Below are 22,511 nucleotides of genomic sequence, written 5' to 3'. Positions count from 1 at the left end.
ATTTTGAATTTTCACAAAGAATCCAGTTGGGGTTTGGGTGATGATTGAGTTGGATTTGTACATCAACTGGGGGAATATCCCCATGTTAACTGTGTTAATTCTTCCAATTTATGAATATGAGATATCTTTATTTTTTATTGAAGTACAGTTTACTTACAGTATGTTAATTTCTGTTGTATAGCCAAGCAATTCAGCTATACATTCTTTTTTGAGGATTCAGAGAAGCCCTTCCATTTATTTAGAGCATCACTCATTTCTTTCAACAATGGTTTGTAGTTGTCAGCATAAAAATCTTGAACTTCCCTGTTTAATTTTTGAGGAAACATTTCTAAAGGGGCTTCAAACCGGCTCCTTTCTGACACAGTGGCCCCATCTTTCGCACCTCACACAGCAAATTCAGGACAGGTCAACCAGCTCTCTCGCTGTCCCCCCTGCCCAGCTCTTGGCTGCAAGGTCCTGGCAAGTGAAGCTCCCAAGGAGCCCCGCGGGCAGGCGGGCTGAGCGGGTGCTGTCTGGGGGGCCGTGGGAAGGAGGGAGTGGGGGAGGGCCAGGAAGCACAGGGAGCCGGGTGATCCCAGGACCAACCAGAGGCGCACCACTTCGCCCCAGATCCAACTGAAATTTCTGAGGGAGTGTTGGCAAGTTTCACTCATCTGGGAAAAGATGTCCTTCTTTATTTAGCAAGCACCACCGCGGCTCACTGGAGGAAGCTTTTGCACTTCCATTTTGTATTGCTGGGATTGTTCTTTCCATCTGGTTCAGCGAGATTTCTCCTCCAACAGGGTTCTCCTTCTCAGTGAGGGAGCAGCGATGGCACAGCGGACAGTCTGTCTCTCCCCTGAGGTGGGCGAAATCAGAGGGAAGTGCAGGCAGCTCGGGTGCGAGCGAGCTCCCAGCAGAGGGTCCTCGGGGAAGGACCTCCAGGCTCAGGTCTCTTACCCAGGGGTGGGGCAGGCGCAGAGCTCCAGACTTCCCCAAAACCTTACCTGGGCCCATCGCCACAGGGCATGTCCAGCCTGGGTGGCTCAGGCTGTGCTAGATGTTGAACCTGCAAGCCTGGTTTAACCAGAAAGGGCACAGAGGACCCCCTCCACCCTCCCCGTCCTCAGCCGCCCAGAGCTGGATGCAGGATTCTGTCCAACGCAGCTCTGATGTGAGCATATACATGTGCACGTGTGTGTCTGCGTGTGTGGAGCCCCCTCGGGGCCCTGCCCACCTGCCCTGTGAGCCTCGGTCTCTGCCTGCGGTGGAGATGGCTCCCGGGTTGGGGGCAGCTTCCAGGAGGATCAAGTCTGTGACTCAACCTAGCATGGTGAGCACTCCATCACGTTAGCCATATTTTAAAAGGTTAATTCCACGACTCAGAACGTGTTTTTCACCAGGCATGCCAACTGTCTTGTGAAATCCAGCTATAAAATGTGCATTTAGATCCTCATGTGAATTTGGGGAGATAGTTAATGCATAATGATGATAATTGCTATTTTCTTTTGGTTAATAACAAAAAAGTGTTCAGTGAATAGCTGGAGATAAGGAAACCAAGATGCTTCCACATTTTGTTACCTTACTTTCACAAAGAGAAATTACCAGCCCCTCAGTATTTATTATATGTTATGCAGACTTATTAAAAAAAAACAAACCTGCATTCTAAGTCCTCATCACCTGTTTCCATTCGGACATTATTTACGGTGGGTTATTACCCTGTGTATTGTTACTGCTTCATTTTGAGAGGTAAGGTGTAAGTTTCCATGCGTACGCCAGGAAATTCAGTCCCTGAACTCAGGGGAAATGACAGTGTTATCAACATGCGGCAAAATCAAATTTAATTCATTTCAGTTAAACTTTTCTCTTTGATGCTGTTCATTTATGAAGCCACAGCCGTAGCGTCGCTTGCAGGCTGAACATTAAGCGGAAACGTGATGCGTGTGTGGAGCGATAATGGGCTGGCTCTTTAGCATGGAGCAACTTTAGAACTATATTAAATGACATGTTAATGGAAAAATAAAGCAGGCAATAATAGGATGACAACGTAGGCTGCTGTACAGTCTAGATTACAGAACATGGTCATGCTGTTTACCAGCTGAACCCTGAATTTCCTTTGAAAACTTGCTTTTAACTGTGTTAAAATGTAATGGAACCTGAAATATCCCTTCCTAATATTTCTTCTCCAGTTACAATTTGGCCGTTGAGATGGGCAGGCGCTGCATAGCTCTTATGGGATGGCTGCCCCCCCGAGGCCATGGTGAAGCTCACACTGGACGGAGCGAGGCTGTGCCAGGGGGTGAAGGGCCCCCAGGCCCGGAATTGCAGACCCTGTGCTGTGAACAGACAGGGGATACCCCATGCTGCCCCCAGGAGACCACGCCCAGCCTCGCCCCAACCCCGGCGTCCCCGAGAAACTTCTGCTTTCTCTCCTGCCAGCAGGCACTCCCTGGTAGACGTCTCGCCCCCAAGTTCCTGGGATCAGGGAAGCTGAGTCCTCTCTTATCGCTTGTCCCCTAGTCTGGACCAGCCTGACAGGTGGCAGCTGTGGAGCCTGGGACAGGGCCCTGGAGCCCACACTGGTGTTGGCCAGCGTGGTGGTGCCAGACGCTCAGTGAGGCCGAGCATGTGGAGAGGCCAAGTCAGCAGAGACAGGTTACTGACGGGGAGGCGCCAGCTGAGACAATGACGTCTCAGATCCCTGCTCCTAGACTCAGGAGCAGACAGGTTACTGACGGGGAGGCCTGAGCCAAGACCACGGCGTCTCAGATCCCTGCTCCTGGCCAGCCTGGGCGTGAGGGCACACTCACAGACCATGGCCTGGACGTGAGGGGTGACACTCCAGGAGCCTCAGGCCTCAACCTCCGGCTGGTCTCGGGTGTGAGCATGTAGTCACCACCCTCCACCCAGGCAGGGGTCTTGTTTTCTGCAAAACAGCCCCAAGATACGTGTCAGATGGCACATCCATCCCTGAGGAGCAACCAGGACACTGGGTTACTGCTGCGCTGGTATTGAATCTCTCGTCTCGTTTCTTCAGGACGTTTTCCTTTTTCTGCAGTTCCCTCACTTCCCCAGCTGGTAACTGCTGACTCTGCTCTTTGAGCCTCGGGGAAGCCTGGGAGACTAAGGCCTTTTCTCCAAGCTGAGAACGGGGGACATGGTGGGCCCTGTGTGCCGGGCCTGCAGGGTCCCGCCCCATTTCCACAGGCATCGTTGGTCCGGTGCCTGGCAGCTGGCGATGCCTCTCTGCAGGGTCATCAAGAGAACGGGGTCAGTGGCCATCGGGGAGACACCTCGTGTCTGTCTGCTTTCTTCCCCATTTCCCTCGGTGGCCCAGGAGGGCACCTTCGGGGCCAGGGTGGATGGCTCTGCGAGCACGGGTCCCCGCCTTACGAGGTGGCGCCGGAGCAGGTCTGTGAGTGAAGAAAGCGGGACGCTCTTGGTGGAGGAGGACACGGGCCCCAGCCCTGGGAGGGGTGCTGGACCCCAGCCAGCTTCCTTCCTGAGAGTGTGAGGCCCTTGGCGCTGACAGGGTGCCTTTTTGTCCCCGTCTGGACAAGCGCACGGGGGTCCCAGGCTCGTCTGAGCCGAGGCGGGTGGTGCTGACGCTGGGTCTCAGAGAAGAAGTCCTGGGGGAAGTGTCACAGCCGGGGGGGCGGGGCGTGGAGAGGACCCGCGAGAGCGGCCGCCGGTGTGACACAGTGCAGGATGCTCCCGGAGGCTGAGACAAGCCAGCAGTGCGGGGCGCCGAGCTCCCCCGCTCTCCTCAGGGCTCGGAGCCTCTGCTGCGCCCGGCGTGGGCTGGGGCCGGCCAGTGAGGGCCTGCCACCCCATCTGTGTTCCCTGCGTGTACATATTGCGTAGGGGTGTGTGCATCACAGATGCTCGCCATGCGTGTACACTAGGCGCTCTAACAGGGTCTACTCCCTGTGTGTTCTGTGTCCTTCCTAGAGACCGTACATGTGTCTTATGCACGAGTATATGCCTTACATATACAGGTTATGTGTCCACTGTACATGGTAATAGAATCTATTCCCTACTATTATATGCATGTGAGTTGCTCAGTCATGTCTGACTCTTTGCAACCCCATGGTCTGTAGCCGGCCAGGTTCCTCTGTCCATGGAATCCTCCAGGCAAGAATACTGGAGTGGGTTGCATACCCTTCTCCAGGGGATCTTCCCAACCCAGAGTCAAACCCACGTCTCCTGCATTGTAGGTGAATTCTTTACCACTGAGCCACAGGGAAGCCCCATATATATGCATGCTGTATACTGTATGTGCATATTGTATATATGTATTACATATACAGTTATGTGCACATATTATACATGATCACAGAATCTATTCCTGTGTATGCATTTTATATTACACATACATATTGTATACTGTAATAGAGCCTTATTTTCTGCATATTATCAATGAATATATGTATTACCTATACATACTACTTGTGTAAAGAGCCTTTTGATGAAAGTGAAAGAAGGAAGTGAAAAAATTGGCTTAAAGCTCAACATTCAGAAAACTAAGATCATGGCATCCGGTCCCATCACTTCATGGCAAATAGATGGGGAAACAGTGGAAACAGTGGCTGACTTTATTTTTCTGGGCTCCAAAATCACTACAGATGGTGATTGCAGCCATGAAATTAAAAGACGCTTACTCCTTTGAAGGAAAATTATGACCAACCTAGACAGCATATTACAAAAAGCAGAGACATTACTTTGTCAACAAAGGTCCCTCTAGTCAAGGCTATGGTTTTTCCAGTGGTCATTTATGGATGTGAGAGTTGGACGATAAAGAAAGCTGAGTGCCAAAGAATTGATGCTTTTGAACTGTGGTGTTGGAGAAGACTCTTGAGAGTCCCTTGGACTGCAAGGAGATCCAACCAGTCCATCCTAAAGGAGATCAGTCCTGGGTGTTCATTGGAAGGACTGATGTTGAAGCTGAAACTCCAATACTTTGGCCACCTGATGCAAAGAGCTGATTCATCTGAAAAGACCCTGATTCTGGGAAAGATTGAGGGCAGGAGGAGAAGGGGATGACAGAGGATGAGATGGCTGGATGGCATCACTGACTCAATGGACATGATTTTGGGTGAACTCTGGGAGTTGGTGATGGACAGGGAGGCCTTGCATGCTGCAGTTCATGGGGTCACAGAGAGTCAGACACAACTGAGCGACTGAACTAAACTCCTCCTGCCCTCAATCTTTCCCAGCATCAGGGTCTTTTCAGATGAGTCAGCTCTTCGCATCAGGTGGCCAAAGTATTGGAGTTTCAGCTTCAACATCAGTCCTTCCAATGAACTTGTGTATATTATATACTGTAATAGAATTGGTTTCCTGTACACATTTGTTATTGTTGTTCAGTTACTCAGTTACGTCCAGCTCTCCATGATGCTATGGACTGCAGCATGCTGTACATATTAGGGTCTGTATTTTCTGTATGTATTACATTATATATCATATATGCATACTATGTACTATTGTGACCCATTGGACTATAGCTCTCCAGGCTCCTCTGTCTATTGGATTTTTCAGGCAATGCTGGAGTGGGTTGCCATGCCCTCCAGGGGATCTTCCCAACCCAGGGATCAGACCCGCGTCACCTGTGTCTCCTGCATTGTAGGCAGATTTCTTTACCTGCTGAGCCATTGAGGAAGCTATATACATACATATATATATAATATACTATAATGGGCTTCCGTGGTGGCTCAGATGGTAAAGAATCCATTTGCAATGTGGAAGACCTGCCTGGGTTTGATCCCTGGGTCAGGAAGTTTCCCTGGAGGAGGGCATGGCAATCCACTCTAGTATTCTTGCCTGGAGAATCCCAATGGACAGAGGAGCCTGGAGGGTTACAGTCAATGGGGTTGCAAGGAGTTGGACACAACTGAGCGACTAAGCACAGCACACATATACTATAGAGTCTGTATTTACTGTATATATGATATGCATACCGTGTACAATGTGTACATATTCTGTGTGGATATATGCACTATGTATACACATCACATATGCATGTAGTGTGCTGTGTTGGGGTCTGTATCTCCTGCACCCCTTTGATGGCCAGCTGGAAGCAACAGAAGCAGAAGCGCTAGGACAGCAGGAAGTAGAGGAAGAGCGAGGGGCAAAGCCGGGAGCCCAGTACACCCTGAACTTCATAGCTGCTGACCCAGGAGAGCTGAAAATGGTAACAACCACAGTCACGGTAACGTAGCTAGAGCAGCCATGTGCGTACCCTCCTCCTGGACCTCCACTGTTGAGGACACGGAAGCCCACCTAGAGTCCTGCACCAGTGGGGGCAGAACCTAACTAGTCGTGTCCACAGGCCCAGTTCCAACCAGTGGACTGAGCGGCCTTCCCCCTGGCAAACTCGGCATCCTGCAGAGGTCAGCTCTGGGGGTTCCAGGGTCTCCGTACAGTAGCACCACTCACAAAATGAAACCTTTTTTTCTGAGTAGAATCGTAGAGCTCAAAATCAACAGTGTGAAACGGGAAATCAGGGCATCATGACTTCATCCTCATATTGACTTGGACAGTGGCCTTGAGAAAGTCGCCTCTGCTTCTTGCCTGCACGGCCAGTGCGTGGCTTTACGCAGCTCACGGCCAACCCTCCGTGTGGCACATCAGCCCACCAGCTATCTCACTGCTTAAGTAGCAGGTGCTATTCCTCAAACTTCTTAAACTGAACTACAGCACTCAAATCTAGTCAATGTAACTCTTTTCCCCCGAACTGTTTGCTTAACACCACCAAATCTAACTGTCAAGACCTGATGACCATTTTAGACATATATCAGTATTTGTAGTTGCAGAACCAGGCTGGGGAATAGTGGTTACTCTTCTTTATACTCCTGGACTTTGGAGCCGTCCATGTGGTGTGAAAAAATGACCATTCAGTTCAGTGTCCATATCCAGAGTGGTCCCGGGATAAAAACAGTCCCCATGTGGACGGGGGTGTCCACACAGGCTTTCCCTCCAAGTCGCTCCACGTCTGACCCAGCTTCTGTGTTCTCTCGACAGACCAGCAGTATTCATGGTCCCCAACTCCGCACTTCAATGAAGAGAGGTACTCCCCCGCACCAAGGACTATGAAGGGCTTGTCTGGGAGTCGGAACCCGCCGCTGTGCTCCGGCCACACGTGCGGCCTGACGCCCCCCGAGGACTGCGAGCTGGGCCACCTGCACCATGGCCCCGAGGCGCGGCCGCCCTACCTGCTCGGCCCTGCCGACAGCTGCCCGCTGGAGCGCCACCGCTGCTCCCCGCGGACCTCCATCCACTCCGACTGCGTGATGCTGCCCGTGGTGCTGGGCGACCACGTGTCCAGCAGCACCTTTCCCCGCATGCACTACAGCTCCCACTACGACAGCAGGGATGACTGCGCCGTGGCCCACGCGGGCGCCAAGGCCAACCGCATCCCAGCCAACCTGCTGGACCAGTTCGAGAAGCAGCTGCCGCTGCACCGGGACGGCTTCCACACGCTGCAGTACCAGCGCGCCTCCGCGGCCGCCGAGCAGCGCAGCGAGAGCCCCGGCCGCATCCGGCACCTGGTGCACTCGGTGCAGAAGCTCTTCACCAAGTCCCACTCCCTGGAGGGCTCATCCAAGGGCCACGTCAACGGCACCAGAGCCGACGGCAGGGCGGACGAGCACGCGCACGGCCACCACGCCAAGCACGGCCGGCGGAGCAAGAGCCGCGAGCGCAAGGTGGAGGGCCGGCCGCGTGGGGGCCCGGGCAGCTGGTGGGGCTCGGACGACAACCTGGACAGTGACAGCACCTGCCGCGCCTCCAGCGCGCTCGGCCGGCCCCACGCAGAGCCCGTGGCCCGCTGCTACCCCGACGCGCTTCCCGGCCCCTTCGGGGACCTCTCGCTGAGAACCTCCAAGAGCAACAATGATGTCAAGTGCTCGGCCTGCGAGGGCCTGGCTCTGACGCCTGATGCCAAGTACATGAAGCGCAGCTCCTGGTCCACGCTCACCGTGAGCCAGGCCAAGGAGGCCTACCGCAAGAGCTCCCTGCACCTGGACAAGCCACCCGGGCCCCCGGAGCTGAAGCCACCACTGCGGCCCTGCCACTACCTGCAGGTGAGGGCTGGGTCCGGGCTCTGCAGGAGGAGGGGGCGTCTGGGCTCTGCAGGTCAGGGGGGCGTCCGGGCTCTGCAGGTGAGTGGGGGGATACTGGCTCTGCAGGTGAGGGGGGCATCCAGGCTCTGCAGGTGAGGGGGGCGTCCAGACTCTGCGGGTGAGGGGGCGTCCGGGCTCTGCAGGTGAGTGGGGGGATACTGGCTCTGCAGGTGAGGGGGGCATCCGGGCTCTGCAGGAGAAGGGGGCGTCTGGGCTCTGCAGGTCAGGGGGTCGTCCGGGCTCTGCAGGTGAGTGGGGGGATACTGGCTCTGCAGGTGAGGGGGGCATCCGGGCTCTGCAGGTGAGGGGGGCGTCCAGACTCTGCGGGTGAGGGGGCGTCCCGACTCTGCCGGTGAGGGGGGCATCCTGACTCTGCGGGTGAGGGGGCGTCCCGACTCTGCGGGTGAGGGGGGCGTCCAGGCTCTGCGGGTGAGGGGGCCGTCTGCTCTGCAAGTGAGGGGGTCATCCAGACTCTGCAGGCTACTGGTGGGAGCATCCCAGGAGGACCTGGAGTGTGGCGGGCCAGTCTCGGGAGCCTCTGAGGCTGCAGGATCCAGTGACAGCCACAACGTGTGTGCCCACAGCAACATTTCCCTATCTGAAAGCGGCCAGTGGGGCCCAGGAATGAGTTTGCACGAGCTCACCAGCCTTCCCCGTGCCGGCAGCTTTAAACCTTGGATACGTGAAGCAGCCTGGTTGTAGGAGCCAGGGGTGTGGGCAAGACAGCAGGCACAGGCGGGCACGGACGCGCTGACATCGGAATTCTCTGCTTGGGGCTCTTCCTGTCCTCCTGGCTAACCACACGAGCCCAAATGAGAGGGGAGCCCAGAGCCAAGAGGTCCCCTCTTTTTTCAAGAGGCCTCTGCAGTTACTTTTCTCAGCTATCAGCACTGTTAGCAAAGCTCTGAAACCTGAAGTTTCCTTCAGGGCACATGTAATTTGCATTCGAATCCACCCTTCGGTGGGTGATGCAGGCTGTGCATGGGATTGGAGAGGTTCTCTTGGAACCCTGAGTAACCTGTCTGATCACCAGCGTCTGATTGCTGGCTGAGTCGTCAGGAAGTCAGTTATCAGGCAGATAAGCAACCGCGATTCTTCTCAGGCATCAGGTGGCTTCGAATTGGGATTGCGTTAGCAATTCCAACCGCCACCTGGAGCACGGTCCATGACCCAGTGGATCTGGTTTAAAAGGAAAATCTGCTCATCAGATTGCTTTCATAAGCAGATTTATTCAAAGAGACAGAATATTTAATATTTAAAGAATAGTGCTTATTATTATTTTATATTAAAATAGTAATATTTGATTGATATTAATTAAAATGTTAATATTTAAGACTTAAATTTTACTTGTAGTTATTTGCTAAATGTCCCTTGGTTGTGTCCAACTCTCTGCATCCCCATGGACCCCACCAGGTTCCTCTCTCTTTGGAATTCTCCAGGCAAGGATACTGGAATGGGTTGCCATGCCCTCCTCTACGGGATCTTCTCAACCCAGGGATCGAACCCAAGTCTCCCGCGTTGCAGGCAGTTTCTTTACTGCTGAGCCAGCAGGGAAGTCCTTGCTAATGCATAAACAGGAAGTTTTTGCCTGAACGTCTGTAAAGGACTGTGATAAACATGGGAGATGTGAGACCTGGAGCGCCCCAGGCCCCGCCCCTCCCTAGGCTGCTGGAGCCCAGCCCGCCCACAGGCTCCCTGCTGACTGCACTGCACTTCCTGGGAATCCTCCCCAGCCAGATCAGAGGCAGGGGAGTGGAAGAGTTTGTCTGTAGCTGCTGCTATAGTAAGATTTTAAAGAACAGAGGGGAGAAATAAATGCTCATAGGCTCTTTTTGTTTTCTCCACCAGAAGCTAGAGAAATTTGGAGGTGAGCAAAAGTACTGTATTTTATTTTCACCTTTGGTTTGTACAGAATACATAGTTAACATTAGAGGAAGTTCTTTTTATGTTTTTAAGTAGGTCAAAGCAGACAACAGAATTAAAAGAAAATTCTGATCCGTTTTATTCTTTGAAAGAGCTTGTTTTGGTGTTTTCTCCATCGGCAGACACAGCATCTAAGGTCAGAATTTTAATGAATGTCACACTGACCAGGTGGGTGACATGCAGGTGGTCAGCTCAGGAGCGGATGGCCCCTGTCACACCCTGCCCTGAGTTCCAGGGACACAAGGTGGACGATGGCTGCCTGACCCTGGTGGGAGGACAGATGGGGGCAACTGCCTCTGTCACACCTGGAGCACACTAGGAGCACACCTGGAGCACACCAGGAGCACACTGGGAACATACCAGGAGCACACTGGGAACACACCGGGAGCATACCAGGAACACACTGGGAGCACACCAGGAGCACACCGGGAACACACCTGGAGCACACTAGGAGCACACTGGGAACACACCGGGAGCACACCGGGAGCACACCTGGAGCACACTGGGAACACACCGGGAGCACACCTGGAGCACACTAGGAGCACACCGGGAGCACACTAGGAGCACACTGGGAACGTACTGGGAACACACCAGGAGCACACTGGGAACACACCGGGAGCACACCGGGAACATACTGGGAGCACACCGGGAGCACACTGGGAACACACTGGGAGCACACCTGGAGCACACTAGGAGCACACTGGGAACACACCGGGAGCACACCGGGAGCACACCTGGAGCACACTGGGAACACACCGGGAGCACACCTGGAGCACACTAGGAGCACACCGGGAGCACACTAGGAGCACACTGGGAACGTACTGGGAACACACCAGGAGCACACTGGGAACACACCGGGAGCACACCGGGAACATACTGGGAGCACACCGGGAGCACACTGGGAACACACCGGGAGCACACCTGGAGCACACTAGGAGCACACCGGGAGCACACTAGGAGCACACTGGGAACGTACTGGGAACACACCGGGAGCACACCGGGAACGTACTGGGAACACACCGGGAGCACACCAGGAACGTGGGCCTTGGCCCCTCCAGCATCACGCAGCCTGGGACTAGCACCAGCTCTGGTCCCCTTCTCCCATCCTGGGCCCTGGCCTCTACCCCCGCCTCCTTCACTTTCTGTCCCTCCTTCCTGTCTCTGTTGTTTCTGCCCGCCACAGGGTCCCTCCGGTGACCAGGGTCTCCCCCCTTGTGTGTGTTGACCGTGCTGCAGTGTCTTGTCTGGGGCCTGCTGGGGGAGGAGCTCCCGGCCCGACACTCCGGGAGCTGTCGGAGGAGAGGAGCGGGAGGACAGGGAGCCTCAGGGTCACTGTGAGCATGGAGGCTTCCCTAGGCTGGAAGGGCATTTCAGCTTTGCCTCAAACACCCAGCCCCTACCAAGGTCTGCGCATCCCAGCCCAGGCACCCAGCCCACCCCGCCGTCCTTCACGGGAAAGGGCTCCAAATGCTGTGGGTCGTGAGCAGCCTGCCCCCGGGTCACTCATGAAGCTGGTGAGGTCCCCTGGCCCCCAGCTCGAGTGCACACAGAAATACAGCCTCCGACACTGTCTTTCCCAGTGTCGCTCACACAGTGGGTTCGGTGCCGAGTGCGGCGGGCATGCCAGCCCACGAGTCAGCTCCTCTGTGGCTCCCCACTGCGTGCATTCAGTCACACGCAAGGCCTGTCATTCTTAACTGGTGAACGAGAATGAGGTAGGATGCTCACCCACACAACAGCACACGTTTCTGTAGTGACTGACGGTTTCCCAAGGGCCCTTCTTACACTCTCTCAAATCTAAGCACAGCGTCTGATGCACACGCAATCAATGAGGCTGAGAGATTTACCAGGCTCACGGCTGGCAATGCTCAAACCCCAACATCCGTCAATGAAGAAATTATTTCGGCAACATTTCTCAAATGCCTGCCTGTCACAGGCCCGAGACCAAACCAGCACCCGACGGTGATGCAGTGAACGATCGGGCCTCCTGGGTCAGTCCCCGTGCTGGACACTTGTCACTCCCATCGGCCCTGCCCCCATGTGCTGGGATAGGGGAGTCCGGACAGAGGTGGCGTCACTCCAGAAGGGGTGTGGAGGAGTCGGTCTCAGAGCTGACCCACACCCTCAGCTCTTGGTCAGAAGTCAGCCTTTACTTCGGACCGTGCGGAAGCACCCAAGGCCTGAGGCCTTTGAAGTGCTTGAGGCAGAAACCAGAAAAGGCCCATTTGGTAAAGATGGATGGTTTTTCTAAACCACACATGGAAGGCTGACTGCACGTTATGCTCAGACTTTTCGCTGCGTGGACAGGCGGCACGCCAATTCCCGCGTCATTCAAGGCTCAAGTGCACAGGCTCGTGTCCGTGTATAAAGCTTCCAATCACTAATAAAACAGAGGAATAAAAGGAAGGTCACTTGTAAAATAAGAACATGAATCTTAATATAAGATCATCTGGTCCCTGACAGATGTGTCCAGAGGGAAGTGGAGAATTCGGGAGCTCGTTTCTGGGTGAAGACTTGCCTCTAATCTGGACCTGAGGAGGGAGTCTCAGAGGCCCACCCGCAGGCTGCTCTGACCCTCCAGGTGGAGCAGCGCGCCACAGTTCCCTCCATCAGTGACACCGCGCAAAGGAAACCAAGAGCACTTTGGTTTACACACAGAAAAGAGCTGTAGTCAAGGCTCGGGTCGCAGTGGATGGGAAGGCAAATGCTGGGGTTGCACAGGACGGGAGCTTGCCCTCCAGGGGGTGGGGTCGCACAGGACAGCAGCCGGTCCTCCAGGGGGTGGGGTTGCGTCCTGCTTCTTGGCCCCGGGGTGCTGGCCACGTCCCCCCAGTGTGTGGCATCACAGCCGCCCCAGACAGATGTCCGGGCTGCCTTCGAGGGCGCCCCACTCGGACCCATGGTCTTGCCCTGTGACAGCCTGGAACTGGGAAACCCAGCTGTCTGGCTCTGTTACATTCCCAGGGCAAATGTGCCTGGCATGCGTTTAAAACAAAACAAGAAAATTGTGGGCTGAATGGAGAAGACATGTCCCCACATGGACACCTAGTGTTTGATGGCATTTTCTTCCCTGGTTTCAGCACCTGGAAGAGAATATTATTACAAAACCCCAGCCCTTGTACCTTTGCCATGCTGCTTAAAAGGAAGAAAGAATATTTTAACCTGCAGCCTGAAGTCTTCTTCAAACAATAAGCAGGAGATACTGAAATCTACACTCACATCGACCTTAAGAAAATGCCTATTCAGAAATTGTAAATGTCACTCAGTGCTCTAAGCAAGTAGGAAATTAGAGTAATAATTATCTCTAAATGCAAAGATTTACACATGGATTTGCGGAAGCTGTGGATACTGTGAAAAGAAGTTTATTCTTTCATGAAAGCACTGGATGTTTTGGGGTCCACCCTGGCCACCCTCACGCCGGCCACTGAAGGTTTGTGACCCTGTAATGTGCTGAAGAAAGCATTCTTTCCTGAGGCACGGTGGCGTTTCGGTGTCACTCCCCCATTCTTTTTACGGTCTGCAGGCATATGCTTCGGAATCAGCGTTGCAACTGCTCGACTCTGGTTTACTCTCCTTCTGTATTGAAATCTCTTCTGTCAAAGACTGCGAAATTGGCAGCTTCAATCAGAAACAAAAATATACAAGCTGATCTCATTTGTTAGTTAATTCACAAGCTGCTGGAAAAAAATCTTTACTTTGTTTTTTTTTTTTTTGACAGAAGCATGTTTTTGATTCACAAAAATTCCATAAGCTGCCAGTGGAGATGCATCTTCCCTGGCACATGGCTCCTCCCCATCCACCCCCCACCAGCCTCCTTGGAGCGTCTGTCCCACAGCCGAGCCCCTCTCCAGGGAGCTGGTGGGGGAGCTGGAGCCTCTGTGAGACGCTCTTCTGCCTGCTGCTCGAGTCCCAATGACTTAGAGCCCCCAGCCTCACCTCCAGGAAGCCTTCCCCGATCACCTCCTCTCTGTTGACAGCTTCCTCTGGCTCCTTCCCTATTTGCCCTCACACCTCCTTCTTTGCCCTAATTAAACCATAATTCACTTTATTTTATGCCTGTCTCCTCTACTGAAATGTGTTCTCATTTGGGACTAAATTTTCTTCAATTAAAAAAATAAGTTTACTTTTTATTACAATAGTTACTAATATATATATGGTCCATGTAGAAAACTTAGAAAATATAAATATAAAGAAAAATCCTTGAAAAGCCCACCGTTACTGTCTCCCAGTGATCACTGCACATCCTTCCAGCTGTGTTTCTGTGCGTAATACAGCATCTCTGTCTTTCAGGGCTGCCCCGGTGGCTCAGCGGTAAAGAACCCCCCTGCCAATGCAGGAGGCAAAGGAGACATGGTGCAGTTCCTGGGTCGGGAAGATCCCTGGAGAAGGAAATGGCAACCCACTCCAGCATTCTTGCCTGGGAAATCCCATGGACAGAGGAGCCTGGTGGGTACAGTCCATGTGGTCTCAGGACATCGGACGCCACTGAGCATGCGTGCACACACACACACACCTGCCTTTACAGTATAGAAACATGGTGTCCACAGGCTAAAAAGTGATCTCCCTCGTGGACATCCCTCCTTGGCTAAATGCTAGTTCTTGTGCGTATTATCCGTGGCATGGTTTAGTAGATATTCTCAGCCACCCCATGAGATATTATCAGTTCCCTCCTTTGACACTAATGATCAGTTCACAGTCCCCAGCACAAATCCTGTTGTCTGGGGATATTGCTGGGTCAGAGGCACCCACAGATCGAGTTTTCCGACTAGTGGCATAAAGTGTGGGCCCGCATGACTGCTGGGCATGAGGCGGGGGGCAGCCTCTGTCCCACAGCCTTGTCCATCCTCCAGTTTGTCGGGATTGCTGAAACTGACCCCCACGAGGAGAGAGGTGAGAGCCTGGATGCCCGGAGAAGCCCAGACTTCGCTCCTCCTGATCTCTTCTCCCGAGTGCCCCGACTCCTGTAACCTGTGTCTGTTTCCCCAGTGGCTATGCTGCCGGCGTTTCTTCTTCTTCCCGCGGTGTCTCTGGCAGCTCTGCGCTGCCCTCTGTGGTCTCGTGCCCACCCACCTGTCCAGGTCTGGACCGCTCCTCGGGTCGGAGATGGGCACTCGGCACCTGGCTGTAGGGAGCTTGGACATGCTGCCCCCAAGCCCTGCTCTGCGGCTGGGAGTCCCTGGGCCGTACTGCCCTGAGGGTCAGCCTGTGAGGACCCAGAGTCTCCGTCCTGTGAAGCCCCCTCCTCTTCCACGTGAGGCTGGTGTGTCTCCGTGTCTTTCATGGACCCAGCCTGGCCCAGGGGGGGGGTCGGTTTCACACCCAGGCTGCAGGGAGGATCCGCAGAGCGTCACCATGGGGCCTGGGGGACTCGGTACCTATGCGCTCACCCTCACTGAGGGGCGCCCGCTCCCTGCGTGTTGGTGGGGGCCCCAGAAGGGGCATCCGTCCTGCCCTGGGCTACAGTGTGCAAGGTGGAAGATGGAGAAAAAGTGCTTTCAGCTGATAACTCTGCCCTCGCAGCCAGCTGTGCCTGTCCCTGGCCGGGGCGGTAATGAACGGCCCCATCAAAACTGGAGAGATGACAAATGAACGCATCTATAGAACAAGCTCTCAGACACAGGAACAGACTGCTGCGGCGGGCAGGAGGGCTGGGGAGGGCTAGGGGTTTGGGGTTAGCAGATGTAAACTAGTGTGTACAGGGTGGGTAAACAGCAGGTCCTACTGGATAGCACGGGGAACTGTATTCAATACCCTGTGATAAACCACCATGGAAAAGAATATGAAAAACAGTGTATATAACTGAATCACTTTGTTATACAGCAGAAATTAACACAAGGTTGTAAATAAATTGAACTTCAATTTAAAAATTTTTTTAAAAAACGTGGAAAGATGGCAAGACTCCTTTTACAATGAACCCACTCCAGTATTCTTGCCCGGAGAATCCCCATGGACAGAGGATCCTGGCAGGCTCCATGGGGGTCCATGAGGTCACAAGGAGTCAGACGGGACTGAACGACCAAGCACAGCACAGTGAGAGTGTACTTAAGTCTCTAAACATTAACCATAGGACAAGCCCCACCTACGAAGACTTTGTCAACACGGAACTGCATCGTCCCATCTCCACAAAGAGCATGGTGGGAGATTCCCTCCTCCAGCGTGAAGAGCATGTGCCCTGGGTCTTTGGACTACGGAGCTCCGTGCGATGGTGCCGGCGCGTGTGGACTCACACAGCCCTCTACACTCAGCCGCTGCCTGGTGCGGTCTCGGTTTTTGTCAGCATCACAACTGGTGGAGCGTGAAGGGACCGCTCTGCCCTGGGCGCCCCTGGTGGAGACGCCCTGTGATGTGTGTGCTGTGTGAGGGCCTCGGGTTTCTTGGGGGGCGGGTCTGCTCCTTCCTGCCCACAGGGCAGCCTGCACACACACCGCTGACAGCACACGGTCTGAGTGCCGGGACTCAGGTCCAGGCGGGCCCCGGCGCACAGGGCCCCGGCGCACAGGGGGCCACGACCCAGGCCTGGGTTCACGCCCCATGTCAGCTCTCACAGGCCTCAGGGCCTCCTCCTCTGGCTGCCTTCTTCTCCTCTTTTTTCTTCCTCTCCACACTGGAGACCTCTTTTGTCCGGTTTTCTCAAGGTTCACTTGCTTTCTCACCACAAGGAAATAAGTCTAAGTGTTAGCAGTGGTTTTTCCAGGTGCTAAAACTACTTTTTCTCCTCATTCTACTTTTCTAACATTTTTCTCACTTTTCCCATAACGTTTGTCACTTTTATAACAGGAGGAAAAGCAATGATTATATGTGAACGTCCTTTTGGGAATTGAGTGACGGACCATGAAGAAGCGTGTGATGTTCAGTGCTGAGTGCCGGTGACGAGCCGTGTCTTCGGGGGCCGCGTCCCCAGGAGGCAGCTGGGGCCCTGACGCCCTGTGTGCTCTCCCCAGGTGCCCCAGGACGAGTGGGGAGGGCGCCCCACGGGGGGCAGAGACGACGAGATCCCCTGCAGGAGGATGAGGAGCGGGAGCTACATCAAAGCCATGGGCGATGAGGACAGCGGGGACTCGGACTCCAGCCCCAAGACATCCCCCAAGCTGGCCCTCCGGCCAGAGCCCCTGCTCACATCCATCGGACAGAGGCCGCTGGGAGACCTCCAAACGTAAGCCCCCCACACCTCCCCTGCCCCAGCCCAGGGCTTTCCTCACACAAGCCAGTGGTCAATCCAGAAAAAGCCCAGGATTGGAAATATTGGACTCAGTGGCCATCAATTTTAAGTCCTCTTTAAAAAACCTTTCAGACCTTTGGTTACACTTCCTGCGTAGTAATTAAGGAAATATACTAGGGTGATTTCTAAGTCAAGTGTTAATATCTGAGCACCGGTCATAGCCAGTGACCCATCCGTGTCTTCTCAGATCATTGCAGCTATTTATCAGGAGTTCCTGTGTGTGAGACAGTCACAGTGGGGAGTTTTCTGTTTACTGTAACTTTACAGGCGCGTATGTAGGCAACAGAGTTTTTGCAAGGTAAGAACAGGAACTGGATTCGTTTTATAAATATCATAGAATATGCTTTATATATTTGTCCAAAGATACATTGTGGGGTTTTTTAAATTGAAATATAGTTGATTTACAACGTTGTGCCAATCTGTGCTGTATAGCAAAGTGATTTAGTTACACACATACATCCTTTCTTTGTTTAAAGTCTTTTCCATTAGGGTTTATCCCAGGATGTTGGGTATAGTTTCCTGTGCGTTTGTTTATCCAGCCTGTCTGTCGTAGTTTGTATCTGCAGTCCATCCCCACCCCCACCCCTCCTGGCAACCACAAGTCTGTTCTGTGTCTGTAAGTCTGTTTCTGTTTCACAGATAAGTTCATCTGGGCTGTTTTAGATTCCACGTATAAGTGATATCATACGGCGTTTGTCCTTCTCTTTCTGCCTTACTTCACACAGGATGATAATCTCTAGGTCCATCCGTGTTGCTCGAATGGCATCGTCCCACTCTTTTTTATGGCTGAGAAATGTTCCATTGCATGTCTGTACCGCACTGTCTTTGTCCACTCACCTCTGCATGGACAGACAGGATGAGTCCAGGTCTTGGCTACTGTGGCTAGTGCTTCAATGAACACAGGGGTGTGTGCTAAGATACACTGCTGATAAATTTAACTAATTTCCAAAATACAAATAGAGGAAACTAGGAACTTGGCTCTTCATTTGAACGATGAAAACACGACTGTAGTTCTTAGTTGTCAGACTGTTGTGTGTTTCCGATCCTTCCAGCTAAGTCTGGATTCACATGTGAAGAAGCACCTGCTTTTTCCACCACGAGCTGTGGCTTCTCTGGTGTGGAGGTTCGACAGGAGGGTGAAGCGGCAGGTCGACGCTGTTCCCGGGGCATGTGCTGTTCCCCTTATGCGTGTGCAGGTTATTCTTTTTCCCCAAACCTGACACCGCGGTGGATACGTGACACGGAGCGGGTGGTGCCCTGTCCAGACAGTGCCATGCCTTGTTAGATGACTCCACGGATTCGCCAAGTCCACGAAACTCCCATAGCAAGTTGCTCCCTGTATTAAGATACGAAATTTCTCTTGAAAATATGTTACTGGGAGGTTCGTCAACTGAGTTGTTGTTATTGCCTGTTAGGATCTTAGCACATCTTGGGATTTTATAGGCTTCAATATAATTTCATTTATTTCATCTTAAATCACCTCACAAAAGCTCAGCTCTTTCCCCAGGGAGGTTAAAACTGTGCCCACGTTATGGAACAAAACCCTGACTCAAAGGGATGAGGTGCCTTGGCCACATAAGGGACCAGGGGTTTGATTGAAAATGCTTATTGCAATCCCACGTTCAGGGAAAGTACTTCACCTGAACAGCAGGAGCGCGTGCCAGGGACCACATGCTTTCTGTGAGAAAGGAGAAGGTGGGTTTAAAACATGGCCGTGAGCAGGAAGTCTGGGATTTAGCAGCTCCCCAGGTGTTTCCCTCCAGCACCACAGAACTTTACCAGCAGGAGGAGATTAAGATTCAAGTGATAAACATAAGAATTAGCGTCTGCTGACCTCTTTCAGGTTTTTATTCTCCTCTTGGTATGCACAGTTAATTCTATTGATGTTAATAATGGTATTCAAGAAGGCAGATAAAATAGCCAGAAATAGCCTGGTAATTATACTTTAGTTCTAATTGGATGGATTGAGGATGGATTGATGTTCTTACGGCTAAACTATCATATGGGCATGGTGACCCCTGGGAGTTTCACGCGCCTCCTGCCTCACATAAACTCTCCTGTGTGATGGACTTGCCCAGCAAGCCTGCTTTGATCTGCCTGGCTGAGACCTGCAAGGGTCTGGGGCTACCTGTCATCGGCCCTTTTGAGCCACATAATGTGACCCCCCTTCTGTGAAGGCTGCTTGACCTCTGGGAACAGTGGTTCTGTTGAGCAGTGTCTTGTCTCCCTGCTGTTGCACCAAGAAAGCGGCCAGTCCTCCCATTAATAGCTGACCGTGCTTCCTTATCACACGTGCAGGGATTCTCACTCTCTCCTTGCAGTGTTCTGTGAATAGTACAAGGTGACAGAAAGTCTTTTCACTCCGGAAAGAAAAATGAAGCAAAAACAAGCAAAGACTTGTCACACTTGTCTTACTGCCCAGAATTCTCAAGAGTTGTGTTGATTGATCAAGGACAAACTCTGTTCCTCTGTGGGTCAGACCCTGCCCACAGGCAGATGCCACTGAGAGCTATTTTAAATGAAATGTAAATTTCAAGATGCTATTGAATCCAATTTACTAGGTTTTAAATTAGTTTATGTATTGATATCTGGAGAGTTCACTTTTTATTATTATGAAAGGTAGACCAACTAATTTAATTTTAGGGTCTTTTTCTGCTAAGTTGAATTGAGAAGTCAAATCTCTAATAATTTTGAACATCTCTGAGTCATTCTCTCAAGAAGGTAGCATTTTTAAATTTGCAGAGAAAGGAGACCTTATGTTACATATGAGTTACTTCATATGTAAAGATAAACTCAGGCGGGTTACAGATATAAACATAAGAATCATGTTGGCGTGTGTGACTGTATACAGGTGTGTGTATATGTCTACATGTGTATGTACAGGTGTGTATATGTCTATATGTGAATGTACATATGTGTGTATGTATACATGTATATATACAGGTGTGTGTATGTACATGCATATATATGTACATGACTCTGCACATGTGAATATTTTACAATCTTGAGTTGGAGAAGGCATATCCCAACCTTATTCCACAGTGAGAAACTACAAAATATTGCCATATGTTAATTCATAAAACTAAAAACATATTCATGGTAAAGGCCAACAAACAAATGAGCAAACTAAAAGTACTGTCACCAAAGTAAGACAATCATGAAAACCTGGGGAAATGGCCCATGATACAGGTGACACGTGCTCACATTCCTAACACCAAGAGACACCTTGCAGTTCAGTCAGGAAGAGATGAGCTCTGTGGCCATGTAATCGGGCAGAGGCCAGAGAAGGCGTCCACATACCTCGTCAGTGACCGAAAGTCTAGGAGAGCTCCAGCATTCCACTGAAAACTAAGAATCTAGACTCCCGTTCTGAGCGTAAAGGTGCAGAAATGCAGCAGTGCTCGCTAGCTCATGTGCGTCGCTGTAGGAAGCAGTCAGCTGCCCACATGCCCGCCAGCAGGGATCTGGTCCCACAGGTGGGTTCACCCGTAAGAGCAACAGGTAAGATGCTCTTCACTGTTGCACCATCAGTAATAGCAGAAGTTACAGTCACCCAGAGTCCACAATGATAGGACTGACTGAACAGCAGATATATGCAAGGATCGAAATAGTAGAATATTATTAATAGAATATACTAGAGTATTAGGCAGCTATAAAAGTGAGGAACACTTCTGTGTGCCAACTGTGGAGCAATCCAGATTACATCAACTTTAAAAAGCAAAGTACTGGACATTATTATATAGCTGCCACTTTTTTAAAAAACACGAGAGACTGAGACTCTCTCTCTGTTTATTGTAATTACAGGTTCTCTCTTTTTTAAACTTGTTCGTGTGTTTTTTGGCCGCCGCGTCTTCGCTGCCGCGTCTTCACTGCCGCACGGACTCTTTCCTAGCTGTGGAGAGCAGCGGCTGCCCTTCGGCACGGTGCTCGGGCTTCTCTTGTCGAGGGGCACAGACTCCAGGGGTGCGGGCTTTAGGAGCCGTGGCCCCTGGGCTCAGCTGGTGCAGCTCCCGGGCTCACCTGTTTGCGGCCTGTGGGACTGAGCCTGTGTCTTGCCTTGGCAGGTGGACTCCTCCACTGAGCCACCAGGGAAGACCCGATGCTGCCACTTTTATATGATAAAATGGGAAAACAAGACTAAAACGCATGTGAGATTATATTACATAAAGAGACAATAGAAGAATAAATAAGAAGCTAATAAAAATGTTTACGTCTAAGGAGTAAGGAGGAAGTAGGTGCAACAGGGATGGACAGGACATCTCAATATGCCTCTTTTTATATATGGTGTTGACCTTCATTTATGCAAACGTGCCATCTATTCAGAAATATTGGAACTTAAAAGATGTAATAAAAGGAAGTAAAACCCACTCTCAAGAGACGGAGCAGCCGAGAGAAGATTCAGAGCTGACTGATGACAACCATCAGAGAGAACTTTAAAATAATGGATTAATGCCGTAAAAGATCGGAGGGAAAACGTGGCATACTCAAAGACACCAAAGGGAAATTGGCAGAGAGAGAAAGTATAAGAAAGAGGGAGGCAGACACACTGCAGGTGAAAACCACGGTGTTAGAAGCAGAGGTTTAGTTGCTGAGCTCATCAGCAGACGCGGCACAACCACGTGATGGTCAGTGAACTTGAAGATAGTCCACAGGGGTCACCACACACACACAAATATAGGAAATAAAGGCAGAAAAGAGCATTCAGGGGCTGTGGGCAAACATTAAATTGTCCAAGGAACTGAATCCCAGGAGAAAAAGAGAAGGTGAACGGTCCATGGAATAAGCGTTTGAAGACGTAACGCCCAAGAGTTCTGAAAATAGCGACGGACGGCAAATCACAGATTGAGGAATCTAGAAAACCTCAAGAAAGACAAGTACCCAAAACAAACCACCAAAACCCCGGGCAAATACACACGTATTCACACCACCAGAAACCGAGAGTAAAGAGAAAGTCTTACAGAAAGCTGGAGAAAAATAGAGGGCATTACATACAGAGGAGCAAAACCTTCTCACGGGGGCTTTGTCGTAAACTAGTCAAGCCAGAAGACAATGAGTGACCCCTTTAAAGTATTAAAAGAAAAACCTATGAACCCAGAATTTGACTTAGAGAAAGTATCTTTCAAAAATGAAGAAAAGATCAATGTTTGAGGATAAAGACAGCCACTATTAGCTATTTTTCTCCATTTTAATTACTTTATCAAATTTCTGTAATGAGTATGTAAAGTGTTTAATACTGACCACCTTTCCTTTCCAGCCCTTTGGGCAGGGAA

General features: G+C 51.6%; 1 protein-coding gene across 1 annotated transcript in view; it reads left to right on the top strand.

The window, feature by feature from the left end:
- DLGAP2 (DLG associated protein 2) overlaps window positions 1-22,511 on the top strand; it is a 275,245-nt gene that overhangs the window by 182,739 nt on the left and 69,995 nt on the right. The window contains exons 3-4 of the mRNA XM_018042138.1: window positions 7,000-8,060; window positions 16,964-17,175. Coding sequence (XP_017897627.1) covers window positions 7,068-8,060; window positions 16,964-17,175 — 1,205 coding nt within the window. The 5' untranslated portion in view covers window positions 7,000-7,067. The remainder of the gene's footprint in view (window positions 1-6,999; window positions 8,061-16,963; window positions 17,176-22,511) is intronic.

The sequence above is a fragment of the Capra hircus genome, chromosome 27, assembly GCF_001704415.2.
Source record: "Capra hircus breed San Clemente chromosome 27, ASM170441v1, whole genome shotgun sequence".
Taxonomy (NCBI): domain Eukaryota; kingdom Metazoa; phylum Chordata; class Mammalia; order Artiodactyla; family Bovidae; genus Capra; species Capra hircus.
The sequence above is the reverse complement of the archived record's forward strand: the minus strand, read 5'-3'. Positions and strand labels throughout refer to the sequence as shown.